The sequence below is a fragment of the Orbicella franksi genome, chromosome 11 (genome assembly GCF_964199315.1).
Source record: "Orbicella franksi chromosome 11, jaOrbFran1.1, whole genome shotgun sequence".
NCBI lineage: Eukaryota > Metazoa > Cnidaria > Anthozoa > Scleractinia > Merulinidae > Orbicella > Orbicella franksi.
The window spans coordinates 23,365,296-23,380,802 of NC_138155.1; the positions used below are offsets into that span (position 1 = coordinate 23,365,296).

At 39.9% G+C, this 15,507-nt stretch overlaps 2 protein-coding genes across 2 annotated transcripts; one reads left to right on the top strand and one right to left on the bottom strand.

Moving 5' to 3' along the window:
• The first annotated feature begins 86 nt into the window (after positions 1-86).
• LOC145502697 (uncharacterized) lies at positions 87-14,080 on the top strand. Its single transcript, XM_081482054.1, has 3 exons — positions 87-419; positions 10,987-11,234; positions 12,461-14,080. The coding sequence occupies exons 1-3, from the start codon at positions 281-283 to the stop codon at positions 12,935-12,937; spliced, it is 864 nt and encodes a 287-aa protein (XP_081338180.1). The 5' UTR covers positions 87-280; the 3' UTR covers positions 12,938-14,080.
• Positions 6,688-10,969, bottom strand: LOC145502692 (uncharacterized). Its single transcript, XM_081482045.1, has 2 exons — positions 10,336-10,969; positions 6,688-10,066 (listed from the first exon to the last, which is right to left on the bottom strand). Exons 1-2 carry the CDS (start codon positions 10,444-10,446, stop codon positions 9,041-9,043), a joined length of 1,137 nt encoding a protein of 378 aa, XP_081338171.1. The 5' UTR covers positions 10,447-10,969; the 3' UTR covers positions 6,688-9,040.
• Positions 14,081-15,507: the final 1,427 nt, after the last annotated feature.

Sequence of the window (15,507 nt, forward strand, 5' to 3'; positions counted from 1 at the left end):
AACAAATCTTTATTTGTGAACATTTTGTGGGATGGGAAACAGGCCATTTCCGAGTTACCTTTTGCCTATGTGTCAAAATGAGCTACAAGACTATTCATATGAAAATGTGTTCCACGTTTACTTCCATGCAAATAAAACTCGTTTTCATATGAAATGGTTTGAACGAGGACTCGTTTTGAAACACAGGCAAGACAAGGAAATTCAAAACTGACGGCCTTTTCGTTTGCGTTGAACTAGATCTGGACCGATTCGAGTATCAAGAGGTTCAAACGGCTGGCTCATGGAGTCCTTAATTGGTTTATGCCCTAATGACCTAATTTTGGTCAATACAGTGCTAAAATGTACTGAGTACCTTCGCTTGTACACGAGATGCATCTTGAACATCAAGATGTCTGAGGCTTTTGGAGACAGAGCAAATGGTAATTAGTTTTAGCAAACTGTTCAAGAGCACACATCTTTTACTACAAGTTGTTTGATGATAAATGGACTTGTAAGGCATTTCGCTGCTCCTTGCAGAGCTCTAGGTAGCTACAAACACATTTCTCATATTCGACCATATAAAGTAAAATAGTAGAGAGGGGAAAGTAGACAGTAGGCAGTAGACAGTAGACAGTAGAGAGTGGAGAGTGGAGAGTGGAGAGTAGACAGTAAAGAGCAGAGATTTGATATTTGGGATTGGAGATTTGAGATTTGAGATTTGAGATTGGAGATTTTAGGATTTGAGATTTGAGAGTAGACAGTGGTCGACAGTAGACAATAGAAATAGAGAGTAGAGATTAGCTCTTCCACATTTGAGAGTTGAGAGCAGAGAGTAGAGAGAAGAGAGTAGAGAGTATAGAGAAGAGTAGAGAGTATAGAGAGGAGAGCAGAGAGCAGAGAGTAGAGAGAAGAGAGTAGAGAGTATAGAGAAGAGAGCAGAGAGCAGAGAGCAGAGAGTAGAGAGAAGAGAGTAGAGAGTATAGAGAAGAGAGCAGAGAGCAGAGAGCAGAGAGTAGAGAGAAGAGAGTAGAGAGTATAGAGAAGAGTAGAGAGTATAGAGAGGAGAGCAGAGAGCAGAGAGTAGAGAGAAGAGAGTAGAGAGTGTAGAGAAGAGTAGAGAGTATAGAGAGGAGAGCAGAGAGCAGAGAGTAGAGAGAAGAGAGTAGAGAGTATAGAGAAGAGTAGAGAGTATAGAGAGGAGAGCAGAGAGCAGAGAGTAGAGAGAAGAGAGTATAGAGAAGAGTAGAGAGTATAGAGAGGAGAGCAGAGAGCAGAGAGTAGAGAGAAGAGAGTAGAGAGTGTAGAGAAGAGTAGAGAGTATAGAGAGGAGAGCAGAGAGCAGAGAGTAGAGAGAAGAGAGTAGAGAGTATAGAGAAGAGTAGAGAGTATAGAGAGGAGAGCAGAGAGCAGAGAGTAGAGAGAAGAGAGTATAGAGAAGAGTAGAGAGTATAGAGAGGAGAGCAGAGAGCAGAGAGTAGAGAGAAGAGAGTAGAGAGTGTAGAGAAGAGTAGAGAGTATAGAGAGGAGAGCAGAGAGCAGAGAGTAGAGAGAAGAGAGTAGAGAGTATAGAGAAGAGTAGAGAGTATAGAGAGGAGAGCAGAGAGCAGAGAGTAGAGAGAAGAGAGTAGAGAGTATAGAGAAGAGTAGAGAGTATAGAGAGGAGAGCAGAGAGCAGAGAGTAGAGAGAAGAGAGTAGAGAGTGTAGAGAAGAGTAGAGAGTATAGAGAGGAGAGCAGAGAGCAGAGAGTAGAGAGAAGAGAGTAGAGAGTATAGAGAAGAGTAGAGAGTATAGAGAGGAGAGCAGAGAGCAGAGAGTAGAGAGAAGAGAGTAGAGAGTATAGAGAAGAGAGCAGAGAGCAGAGAGCAGAGAGTAGAGAGAAGAGAGTAGAGAGTATAGAGAAGAGAGCAGAGAGCAGAGAGCAGAGAGTAGAGAGAAGAGAGTAGAGAGTATAGAGAAGAGTAGAGAGTATAGAGAGGAGAGCAGAGAGCAGAGAGTAGAGAGAAGAGAGTAGAGAGTGTAGAGAAGAGTAGAGAGTATAGAGAGGAGAGCAGAGAGCAGAGAGTAGAGAGAAGAGAGTAGAGAGTATAGAGAAGAGTAGAGAGTATAGAGAGGAGAGCAGAGAGCAGAGAGTAGAGAGAAGAGAGTATAGAGAAGAGTAGAGAGTATAGAGAGGAGAGCAGAGAGCAGAGAGTAGAGAGAAGAGAGTAGAGAGTGTAGAGAAGAGTAGAGAGTATAGAGAGGAGAGCAGAGAGCAGAGAGTAGAGAGAAGAGAGTAGAGAGTATAGAGAAGAGTAGAGAGTATAGAGAGGAGAGCAGAGAGCAGAGAGTAGAGAGAAGAGAGTATAGAGAAGAGTAGAGAGTATAGAGAGGAGAGCAGAGAGCAGAGAGTAGAGAGAAGAGAGTAGAGAGTGTAGAGAAGAGTAGAGAGTATAGAGAGGAGAGCAGAGAGCAGAGAGTAGAGAGAAGAGAGTAGAGAGTATAGAGAAGAGTAGAGAGTATAGAGAGGAGAGCAGAGAGCAGAGAGTAGAGAGAAGAGAGTAGAGAGTATAGAGAAGAGTAGAGAGTATAGAGAGGAGAGCAGAGAGCAGAGAGTAGAGAGAAGAGAGTAGAGAGTGTAGAGAAGAGTAGAGAGTATAGAGAGGAGAGCAGAGAGCAGAGAGTAGAGAGAAGAGAGTAGAGAGTATAGAGAAGAGTAGAGAGTATAGAGAGGAGAGCAGAGAGCAGAGAGTAGAGAGAAGAGAGTAGAGAGTATAGAGAAGAGTAGAGAGTATAGAGAGGAGAGCAGAGAGCAGAGAGTAGAGAGAAGAGAGTAGAGAGTATAGAGAAGAGTAGAGAGTATAGAGAGGAGAGCAGAGAGCAGAGAGTAGAGAGAAGAGAGTAGAGAGTATAGAGAAGAGTAGAGAGTATAGAGAGGAGAGCAGAGAGCAGAGAGTAGAGAGAAGAGAGTAGAGAGTATAGAGAAGAGTAGAGAGTATAGAGAGGAGAGCAGAGAGCATAGAGTAGAGAGAAGAGAGTAGAGAGTAGAGAGAAGAGTAGAGAGTATAGAGAGGAGAGCAGAGAGCAGAGAGTAGAGAGAAGAGAGTAGAGAGTATAGAGAAGAGAGCAGAGAGCAGAGAGTAGAGAGAAGAGAGTAGAGAGTATAGAGAAGAGTAGAGAGTATAGAGAGGAGAGCAGAGAGCAGAGAGTAGAGAGAAGAGAGTAGAGAGTATAGAGAAGAGTAGAGAGTATAGAGAGGAGAGCAGAGAGCAGAGAGTAGAGAGAAGAGAGTAGAGAGTATAGAGAAGAGTAGAGAGTATAGAGAGGAGAGCAGAGAGCAGAGAGTAGAGAGAAGAGAGTAGAGAGTATAGAGCAGAGAGCAGAGAGCAGAGAGTAGAGAGAAGAGAGTAGAGAGTATAGAGAAGAGTAGAGAGTATAGAGAGGAGAGCAGAGAGCAGAGAGTAGAGAGAAGAGAGTAGAGAGTATAGAGAAGAGAGCAGAGAGCAGAGAGTAGAGAGAAGAGAGTAGAGAGTATAGAGAAGAGTAGAGAGTATAGAGAGGAGAGCAGAGAGCAGAGAGTAGAGAGAAGAGAGTAGAGAGTATAGAGAAGAGTAGAGAGTATAGAGAGGAGAGCAGAGAGCAGAGAGTAGAGAGAAGAGAGTAGAGAGTATAGAGAAGAGTAGAGAGTATAGAGAGGAGAGCAGAGAGCAGAGAGAAGAGAGTAGAGAGTATAGAGAAGAGAGCAGAGAGCAGAGAGCAGAGAGTAGAGAGAAGAGAGTAGAGAGTATAGAGAAGAGTAGAGAGTATAGAGAGGAGAGCAGAGAGCAGAGAGTAGAGAGAAGAGAGTAGAGAGTATAGAGAAGAGTAGAGAGTATAGAGAGGAGAGCAGAGAGCAGAGAGTAGAGAGAAGAGAGTAGAGAGTATAGAGAAGAGAGAGAGGAAAGTTGAGGGTAGAGAGTAGAGAGTAAAGAGTAGAGAATAGAGAGTTTGGACAATCTAATTTCTAATTTACAACAAGTGGTCCTAAACTTTGTAGTATTTACTAAGAACAAGCTTTTCTTTCTTCGAACTGATCGAGGGAAATCAAAAGAGGCAATTGCAAATGCAAGCAGCTTTGCATCGGTGACATCACGCGTTCATGCCATCATCAAATTCTCCCAGCCAAATCTCCGAAAAACTTACGAAAACCTGTAATGAGAATCTCTCTGTTGAAATCAGTTGATGAGTCTCAAGTCTCAGTCTCTTGATCAATCTCCTAACTACTAATATAAGAAACGTACAAAGACTGTATGTTGGCACGAGAGCTTTTAAGCGTCTATGCTAATACGGCATCCAATTGTCCCTAGCCCGAGGTGGGGAACTTCCATAAAAAAAGGCCAGGGGTGTTCGTCGAAAATTTTGAAAACAACATCTAAGAGGTACCATGCAAGATCCTGTTTTGTGGACGTGGCTTGAAATTTTCCTAACAACACACAATCTGATGTCTGAAAAGAGTTTTTCAGCATTAATATTAAAAAAATAATATTGAAATAAATAGAAGAGATGACTAGAAAAACTATTATGTACAATAATAGGCCATTTCCGAGTTGTCTTTTGCCTCTGTGTCAAAACGAGTCTACGTGTAAAACCATTCATATGAAAATGAGCTCCTGCCTACAGGTTCATTTTCATGAGAATCAAACCTACTTTCATAAGAAAGGTTTTGCACGAAGACTCGTTTTGAAACAGAGGCTCAAGGTAACTCGGAAACGGACTCAATTTTGAGGCTGAACAATCTGAGAGATACCAAACCAGCTTTTTTTAACATCTAAAAGGTACGACCTTTTATATGGACGTCCCCCTTGGGGTTCCTTGAAGTACTATAGGAAATTATCATATCTATCTATCTATACCAATAAGCAGTATTTATACTTTGACTTTCAGGCTGAAAGGGTTAATACATCAATTATTCTTTTTCTTTCGTTCTTATTATTAAGAGGTTATTGTTAACAAGTTTCGTCGCATCGTTGAATTCGAAATGTTCGACCTCTGTAGTCGTGAGCCAGACAGCTGAGCATTGGTCTTAGTTGAAAGACGGCTTTACTGATAAATGAGATCGGCAAAATTTGCTGATAGCTGAGAAATAGGCTGAACCGTTTACAGACAGACGAGAAATCAAGGAAAATTTAACCTCTTGATCTTGGGAATCGGTTTAAAATCATTAAATATGATATTAGTTCCTTTTAATTAATTTTTCGTTCTTTTACTGTTACTTTTTGCCAAGCGTTTTATACCTGGGCCTGCAGCCTGGAGATGCCAGAGAGCAACCTTATCACACGTTTTTACACTAACAAATTGATTAATTGATTGATTGATTGGTTAAATTGGGAAAAAGTACAAAAAGAATTGAAAAATTAATTAATAGCGTTTAATTCAACCTTCGCCTTTTCACCCCGCTTCATTCCTTGCCACTGCTCCCTAACTAAGGTCTCTAAAAGACCGAGCTCCTGAATAGGCTATCCCAGTCCTGCTTCGTTAATCACTCCTTTTAACAGACCGTATTGAACGGCTAGAAGCATGCAACGAACTCTCGTAGTCCGACATCCGTGACCTTCCCAATACCGGAAGATCTAATATAAGGAAGTGCGGGAAATGTAGAAACGACACCGACTAGAATCTTCGGAGAGGAATTCGATGAGTTACTTTCGCCATAAGCATTACACTATCACAAAAGAATCTGCAAATCTGCATCTTTTATGTATCCTTCCGCAAGACTGCTACTTTCTAATTCCTGTTTCACGCCTTTATCTCAGTTTTATCATGAGCCTCAGCGCAGATGATTATCTATCCAGCTGTCGAACTTTTTAATTTGCCGTCAGTTTCACTTTTAAAAGAGCTCAGTCGCAGAATTTTCACTTTCAATTAAAGGAAACCTGAAAATTTTATTACGATAGAAAGACGCCCAAGAGATAATAATAATAAACCATAACGGACAAAGGATGATTAACGATTACAAAACACGAACTTGAAAAAGTTAGGAAAAACTTTTCAAGATGCTCAAACCACGACGCAATTCCTTTAAAGTGCACCTAATCCCCTTTTTTCTGCTGAAACAAATCTTCTTGAGTCAACTGTACCGCATTAAATTTCTTCTTTAGTTTTGCCATCTTTGGTAAAGACGACAGCCATTCTTGAATTACAATATAAATACTCCGTTTACAAAAGACAAAAATATTTTTTCAGGACGTTTTCAAGTGGTGAGCGGGGACCGCCAGGTCACAGTTTGTCTCGCCAAGCGAAAGCGAAAGCGAAAGACAGGCGTTCTATTAACAAACTCAATTCCTTTTTATTATAGGCGTATAAATTCTAAATCCGCTTTAACTTCGAGTTCTTTACAAACAAAACTAACTTCACAACCACTGCCTCTAGAACTACAACCCAGATTCACCCGAAAGTTGCTAAAACCCTATCAAGAGGTACTCATCTATTCCAACTGACAACATTTGCCCAAAACTGTTTCTACAAACAACACCGAAAAACTGATAGACCTCTTAAATATAGGATTACGAAGGATACGCCAGTTATGGCTGCTGTAGTTTCACTTCCCGAGACAAATGTGACTCAAGGTAATCTATTTAACAGTATACTTTAAGTTATTTAAGATAGTTACACATATTATAAATTGCGTCCTGGACACATCATTGGCGACCCGGCGCGTTATCATCTCGGCATTTCACGCTAGGCACGTGAACCTTCTGTTAAGGTTACAGTATACCTTCAGATCGGCAATTTTCTTCAAATTTGGATTTTTGGTTCAAAGTAATGGTCGAAGAGTAATCTCTAATTTCTGAAAACAAAATTGAAAAAAACTCAATATTGGCGGAGAAATGGAGGTTTTACGTTACGGCCGGAAGTAAAAGTTCCCTCTTGATTGACAGCCCTATAACGTGTACGCAATCAACCGAGACTACTTTCGCGGGAATATATGGATACCACGAATTGGCTGGCTACTCAGATCCAAGCATTTTTCGTATTAGATGTAATTCTATTAAGTTATAAGTAAACATGGACCACGGAAAACTCTGTGTACCAGTTCGAAAAAGCGAAGAACGAATGAAAACACATCAATGAGTGAAGAAGCGAAAGTTGGCCTCGCGGATGAAGCTATAGCTATCGTATCAAGCAGGCAAAAAGATCGAGTCAAGAGTAGAGAAAGATTCTGTAAAGGTTTGGGAACTCGACAGCTATAACAGCGACGTGTACATTGACTCTTTTGTTGAGTCCGATACCGATGAATCGCCCAACTCATTGAGATCCATTGGAATATTATCCATGCACATTTGCTCCGCCGCGCTTTCTTTTGTTCAGTTTGTTCTCGTCGCCCAGCCACTCTAGCGTTCGTATCCTTTTTCGTCTTCCCCATTTTGCCAGACCAGCTTCAAGAAAAACCGAGCTACAGAAAAATTATCTCTCCGCCTTGAGCGCATTGCGAAACTCAAGGGTTTTTTCGAGATTCACGCGTAAATTTCACCGCGAGTTAATGGTAGTAAATTTTCCAAGCGCTGATTGGCTCAGTGATCTGAGAACCCAGTTGAAGGCGTTTGTGGGCGGAGTTTGTTTGCGAAGCAAGAGATTTTTCTTAGCGCTGTTTTCTCGAATAAATTTTTTCGCTTGAAGCAGACACTTTAAAGAGTTACAACTCAAAGGGGATTTGTTTGATTGCCCTCAAATTTGGACAGTAGCTAGATTAACATATAAAAAACAAAAACGTGTCTGCGAATTGTTTATTTCGAAATATTTTTTTCTCCGAGAGCAATTTTTGTACGATCACTTCACATTTTTTAAGTCCTATTTTGAAAATGTTCTGTAACTTTTTACTGCAATTGAATGTGGCAAAACGCAGACACGCTTTTTTAGCGCTTTTTGTCCTGAAACCGGGGAAAAAAATAAATTGGCGAAAAACAAAATTCGCTTTGACTTGTAGCTTCCAAAAGGTGATTAGGACGCTCGCATTTAGTGGCCGTGAAAAAATCGGCACTTCATTTTATTTCAAAATTTTTGGTATGGTTTGATAGCCAGCTCTATAAGCTTTAATTTGATATAGGGGTTTAGGTATCTACAGCTTAAACCGAACGCGTTACATCGCTTGGACGTGAGACACCCCTGAAGGTATACGGTAACCTTAAGCTGGGGCTCCGCGAAGCAAACTAACTGAATTCGTTTCCTGTTTTTTACTTTTTGTTTTGTTTTCTTTTTTTAATCTCAAAGCTCTGCTCATTTATCGATACCTAAAGCGGGCTACACAAAAGCACATTCATGATAGTAACAGTGGTCTAGACATTCGAAAAAATACCTACTGATTAGTACAAGTGTTAAAATGAACCAGCTATTTAATGACGATGCCGTGAAAACGGTTGACGAAAATGGAAATGATTTTAATTATTAAACTTCATTCATGGCTTCTTGTTAAAGAATGATGTCATTCTCAAATTTCTACTGATCACCTACTAAGTCGTCCGTAGTCTTGCTGCAGCCCACATAGACGGTCTTTTATTCCAGGCTACACATGCACTACCACCGTGCGCTCGTGTGATTCTATTAAACCTGTTGTCAGACCCACGCTTCGATACTGCCATTACACCAAGGTTATTGAATGATTTATGTCGAATACCTTAAAGTGTTCCTCTGTCGACCGGTTCCGAACAATACTTAAAACTTGATTTCTTTTTAGGAAAGTGTTTACGAAGTATATTTAAATGCAGTAGTTACATTTTTTTTCTTTTTTAATTTTTTTCTCTTTTTTTAATTTTGTTTTGTTATTTTACTAATTTACAAACACAATATACATAGGAAAAACTAAACAAAACAAAAAGAGGAAAATAGTAATATTACCGCACAATACTTACTTACAGTACAATATGATAGTGAAGACTACTTGCATCGTTTAGTTTATATCGCTAAACAATTCAGTTTGGCAAATGTCCAGTTTATTTTTTGTTTGTTTGTTTTAAAGTTTCGAACAAAAGGCAGCTCTACTAACGCTGCAATTGCTCTATATGTACAGTATAAGCAGTGTTTATACAGTAGTTGTTACATGGTTCACAGTTAGTGGAGAGGACTTATGTCCCTACGAAGTGCTTTTGATTTCATTTGTTTCAATCTAATCTTATGTTTCTGGATAATATCTTTTGCAAAAGAAAATGAACGCACTTTGATATACAATTGTATGATGTTGTGCAAAACATCTTTGGCAACACTACTGTTGATTATCAGTTCAGAATTGGATAACATTGAATTGTATGCTGAGACTACTTCAACATCATGAACAGATCTTGATATAATACTAGCATAGGCAATATTTTGCATGTTAGTCTTGGAAGTGGCATCCCTGAAATAATGTTCAGTTCTCTCAAAAATTGATTGAGCATTTTTTGAAATTGCCCACAAACCACCACGATTTAAAGATGAAGTTAACTTCTGGTTTTCAATGTCATTCTGATCTTCTAATTTGCCAGCCTTAAGGATGGAGATCGCCTGCTCACTTTCTGATGATTTACCAGCATGCTTGGTATGAAGTTTATGAAGCACATAACCTCCAATATACTGTAGTCCAGCTTTTTCTTCATCTGAAAGTTTAGTTAATGGGGCACAAGTATACATGCTTTCAATTTTCTCCTTGCTGTGTGCCAACATACAATCAGCAACCTTGGTAGACAGTAGTATAGCAGCGTTCCTTGATAATCCCTCAAAATGCTTAACTGCATTCAGAGCTATGGTCGAGTAGAAGGAAGTATAAAATCTTTCAGCATTTCCAGACGTTATCAAGCGTTTATATAGGTCTTCAATATCAGAGAATCCAGCTGTTACGTCTTGCAGACCGTTGTTGTAGGTGTAGGATCTTACTTCGTCTCTGATTGATTTTGGACAGATTTTGTTGTCAGCAATTTTGTGTTTAGCTTTTTCAACAATTCTTGAGTAAGCTACAAAAGTTAAATAGCTCTCTTGTCCTCCTTCTTTTTGCTTCTCGACATCTCTCGTATCTTTGTGTTTAACTGTCTTGTGTCGTTTCAGTCCGCTCTTGCTTTTGCATTTCTTGTGGCACAGTTCGCACACAACGTTTTCGAGTTGAACCTGTTGTAAACAAAAGTAACTTTCAGTTGAGAAATCAGTCATAAAACGATGCTACAAAGTCTAGTTCTAAGCATAGTTAATGGAAATAAAATACGAAACCACTTAATAATTACATCGTCAGTACAAGGATTTAGTTATAACACAAGTCGCTACAAAAAAACAGCACCGATGATACCAGATGATACTCGATCGAGCTGAAAGAAGATGAACGTCAAAGCACAGCGCTTTTCGCTAACTTCTGGGTGGCTAAGAAAGAATATAATACTTACTTCATCTGCAGCTTCTCTAAACTGTTCATCAAGCTCTTCTTCGTCTTCCAAAATACCTAAAATAGCGTCAAAATCGTCTCCAATGATAAACAAATCGTTCGTGTCCGCCATATTGTTTGGGAATGAACGTTTGGCGTGTGCACGGTCAATGTCACGTGACGGTGCAATTCAACCTCAAACGCGAAACAAAAAGCCGGCCCTTTGAAGTTTGCCGGGTTTCACAACCAGTCCCCTCCACTAACTATGCATGGTTTTTTAACCTTTTGTAGGCTGAAAAAAGTATTTACCAAATCGTATAATGGGTTTAAGTTAAGAACTGTTTTATTATCGCTATTTAACTTGCAATGCCAAGTCGCATGACGCTGGTGTGTTCACTGAATCTTCATCTAACTGAAGCAAGAGAATACGATGACTGAAATCAGTATGCTTTGCAGATTCCTTTCCCTAGGCACGTCCACTGATTAGTTTTACTTTCTAATTTTATTCCTTCTTCCTTTTTTTTGCCAACGTTTGTCATGCTGCACCTTATTTCTTGATGTATAGTCTCTCATATCTGACCAAATAGAAATACTTCCTTACAAGTCAATTCAAAGTCGATCCAATCTGGCCATTCACTTAACTTCTGTTTTTATCATTCTCCCATGTACACAGTCCAGAGAAAATCAGAACCCCAGCACAAGGACATCGTCCACTTGTGGGAGTTCTTATTTGAACTTCTCGCAGACGAAAGCTGCGGCTCAATAATAACTTGGACCACAGAGGAGAATCGAGAGTTCAAGTTGAAAAACCCCGAGCAAGTAGCAAAACTATGGGGTGCTTACAAAGGTGTAAAAGCAATGAATTACGAGAAACTCAGCCGAGCACTGCGCACGTACTATTCAAAAGGAATCATTGTAAAGGTTAGTAAAATTGCAAATATTTCATTGTTGAGACAACTCAATGTGCATGTGGTTATATTGATCCTCATTCGGAGAATCTTTCCCTGTTCAGATCTAGAGAACCCTTTCAGTTATCAAGACGATTCCATGTTTCGTTAGGCCTGGTTCACTAGCGACATAACGACGTAAACGAATAATGACATAACGACATAATTGCTTGTCGATAATGCGAACATCGACATTAAGACATAAGGGAAAAAAGGTTTTTTTTTTCCTTATGTCGTTATGTTCGGCATGCTGTTATGTTGCTGTTATGTCATTAAGTCAGGTTGTTCACACTGCAAAGGTGAAAACATAACGACTGGACATAACGTCTTTCCTATATGTCGTTACGTTTACTAGGCCTAAATCTCAATCTATCTTCATTTTCGAACAAAAGACTCTTTGGCATGAGTTACTGACATCTGTATATCCTGTGGATGACGTCATCTTACTCGTTGTATGATCACGTGGTGAGTGAACAGAATGGAACTGTCGCTAAGCAACTGACCGTACCGTGATATTGTGACAACCTTTACCCTACTCTCAAGTGTGATGTTACTAACAGCTTAGGAAAGTCCTCATGACAAAAAAGAAAATCAATTCTCCTTTAAAAACCCGGAGGAAAATGTATGAAGACTAACAAGAGATTTTCGATTTGGTGGAAGGCCTGACCGGCGCGCTGATTGCTATGGTCAACAGCAAACGAATAGATACTGTGTAGCGTCTTGAACTAGATAGATAAAGTAAGTATTCATGCGTCTGTCCTGTTACTGACAATGAATTTCGTCGTAACATCGTCAAAGTAGCTGTTGATCCACGGTGCAATAGCCGAGTGGATCCGCAGATTACCTTGACTATGTTATGACGAAATTCATTGTCAGTAACAGGACAGACGCATGGAAAACTGACGTCAATTTGTTTTTTACAACAACATTGTAATTGTGCTCTCGCTCGTTGCATAAATTATAAATTCATGTGTCTGTCCGCTAATAGACAATGAAAATTCTGTAATGAGCGCTCGAGAATTTCTGCAGTTATTGTAAACTTTTTTTTTTCCGGCGTTGACTTGTCAGATAACCTAACAGCCGGCGTTTCAGCATTACCACCTTCTTCTGGGTCCACAATCTCGTTATGGTTTCCTGTTCTACAATTTTTTTTTTTAATCCGCTCCTATCTGAAGCTTGACTCTCTCTTGCTCTTTGCAGATATCTGGCCAGAGGTTAACGTACAGGTTTGCCAAACTTCCCTACAAATACGAACCTGGTGTTACAAGATCTCGTCGTCACGGACACAGAATAAAAGCATGTATTCAGCAACACATGCCGCAACCCTCATCTTCATCTTGCCAAATAAACCCAGGCTCCTTGTCGTCGTCAATTTCCAGCGTCAGTACCCGTCTTAGGAAAAGCTGTTCCTGGCCCCTCGTTCCCATGCCTTCGCATTCCATCTCGTGGAATCCAGGGTCCACGCCACTAATTTCTGATTGCTCAGAGTCTAGGATCATGTTCCCGCCGTTTGCAGCTGATCCGATGACGTTATCATCGTCATCGTTATCGTCTCCCGTGTCATTTGTTTTAAATGATCCGATTGAATGTCTTGGTCCGCTAGTTCAAGACATGAGAACCAGTAAACCTAAGTCAATAGCTGTTCCAGTAATCAAGTGGAACATTCGCCGCTCATGAAACTGCATGAAGTAAGACTAGACCAACAGAGACAAGGAGGCTACTCGCAAGTAAGATACTAATCAATGCGTGGGGTTGAATGAGATTATAAGAAAGTTTATATAATATTTAAGATAGAAAGCGCGCTCTCAATGGTCGAAGGTGTGTTTGGATGAGAGTATTTAAACTTTGCTTTTCGAAAGCAATAGGGGACTTCTTTCTGTTTACACAGCGTCATCTAAACACTTGAAAGTTATGCAAACCCTAGACTTCGCCTTAGCACATCATAGTCTCATAGTTTACATAACTGTCTAGAATTCTTCCAATCCCCTCGTGCTTAGATGTAAAAAAAAGGAAAAAAAAGTCCTCTTTTTATTGCTTAAACTTTGGACAGCTTATTCTTCGATAGTACAGCACTTAAGACTAGTAGAAAGAATATCGCTGTTTGTTGGATGAAACAATTATGTAAACGTCAAATTAAAAGAAAATTTCAGTATTTCCGTGCAGGGCAACACTTAAAATGACGAGGCACCTTAGTTCCAAGGCCTCATCCGCTGCGGCCGCCCATGAAGTGATAGGCTCCCGGCCGCAGTCAATCTTTTTTCGGGTCACGTGGTCCGTGCAAAAAAGTGGCCTAGCCGTTCGCTGAACGTCGTCGAAAAAATGTCCTATTATACTGTCCTATTATGTTTTATTATGTCCCATTATGTCCTATTACAACGTCCTATTATGTCCTATTGTCCTATTATAATGTCCTATTATATAATAAAATGGCCTTTTATGACCTATTATTGCTCTATTATGATGTCCTATTATAATGTCCTACTATAATGTCCTATTATACATGACCTATTATAGAAAAATTAGTGTGTAATATTTACGCACCAACACTGGATGAAAAGAATTTTAAAACATCCTAGATCCGAATCGATGCATTGTCTTTGCTACATCGCTACTTTTGGGGCACCTGCTAAATTGTATCGCTTCTTTTGGAAAGGGGGTCGATACTTTTGGAACTTTAAAGCGGTGTCATTAAAGCGTTTCTCGACGAACGAATGCAGCAAATCAAGCTGACCAAGCTGGACCTCGCGATTACCTCGTTATTGGTCTTTCTATCGTTTTCTATCATTTGCAATATTTGAAACACATTTTACTAGCCCTTTGTCACAGTTGTAATGGGGACAACCTCTGGATATGTGCTCTTATTCGATCGAAGAACTTGTTTCAAAATGGTTTTCTGTTCAACGAGTCCACACTAAAGTAAAAGAAACCAAAACGTGGCTTATCTAACCTTGTTTATAGATATCGCGATCGGTAACGTCAGCGTTTTGGTATTTACCTGGTTGTGTGACGTAGTTTGCTAGCAATTAACAAAAGCAATGTTTGTAGAGGAACACAAAACCCACGTACTTGAAACACCATGGGAGGAGAATTCCACCTTGACAGCATATCTTACGTTGGATAACACGAAGAGAAAAATTTGAAGTTGCTCTTCATCAATACAGCGTTATGAAACAAATATCGCCGTCTGCCTTCGTTTGAACTAAATTTTTGTTGGTTGCGTATTTCACTTGATAGGAAACACCTACACGATTTCACGTCACGTTATGACGAAAAAAATTTAGCGTCACGCAATCAGTACCTGTTTGACAAGATTTTGAGAACACGTGAATTATTAATAAAATTTTTGATATGATGAAGACCAAACTTTCCGCTCTCGAGCCGGCGATTTCACTTTTCTTTCTGCCTGTTCATACACTTAAGCTCAGGAAGAAGTGAAAGCTATTAACGACCTGGACAACAGTTACTTTTATTGATCTCACATCAACTTCAGGTAAGCAGTTTTATTTCTTGTATTCAAATCTTAGAGCAGAAAAGACCGGCCGGCGTCACATAATATTGCGATCGCCCCCGTAGTCGGCGAAATTTCTATCCCAGGTTTAGTTTACTATATATCCAATCTGACATTATATCGCTAAGTGGCATCTACTCTTCATGAAAGATCAGACAGGCTTGATGTTTTCATCGAAAAAAAAAAAAAAAACCCGCCGGTATTTCTACCCCTTGGGGTTTGATTCTGTAAATAAGCGAATTATTCAATACGGTGCAAGCAACAATTAAATAGGCCACGAATGTCAACAGTTTTTAGCCATCATGGTGTTTTAATCTACACATTGACTTACCATAGTACTAATATTCTCGATAATATTAAAACAGAGTGCAGAAAGATTTTGATTTGATACGAGTCGGTGATTGTAAGGCCTTAGCCCAGCTTAGCCCGAAATTGCGCGAAATGATCGGAAGTTGCAAAAAACATCGCTATTCGAGTGTGAACAACACGAATGTGTAACGCAGACATGTTTTTTACAGTGTCGCGTTGTTTTTTCATCGTTTGGCCTTTACTAATGTCGAAATTTTAATGACCCTCTACCGTCGTTCCGCGCACGACTGGAAAGAATCGGTTATTGGGAGGTAACCGCATTATATACACTTAAAGGGAGCCTTGGTACAAAGGTCGGTTACCAGGGGTGTGTGTTGGACCGAAAAGGTAAACACGCCACATCACGCCACTCCTGTCACGATATGATCAC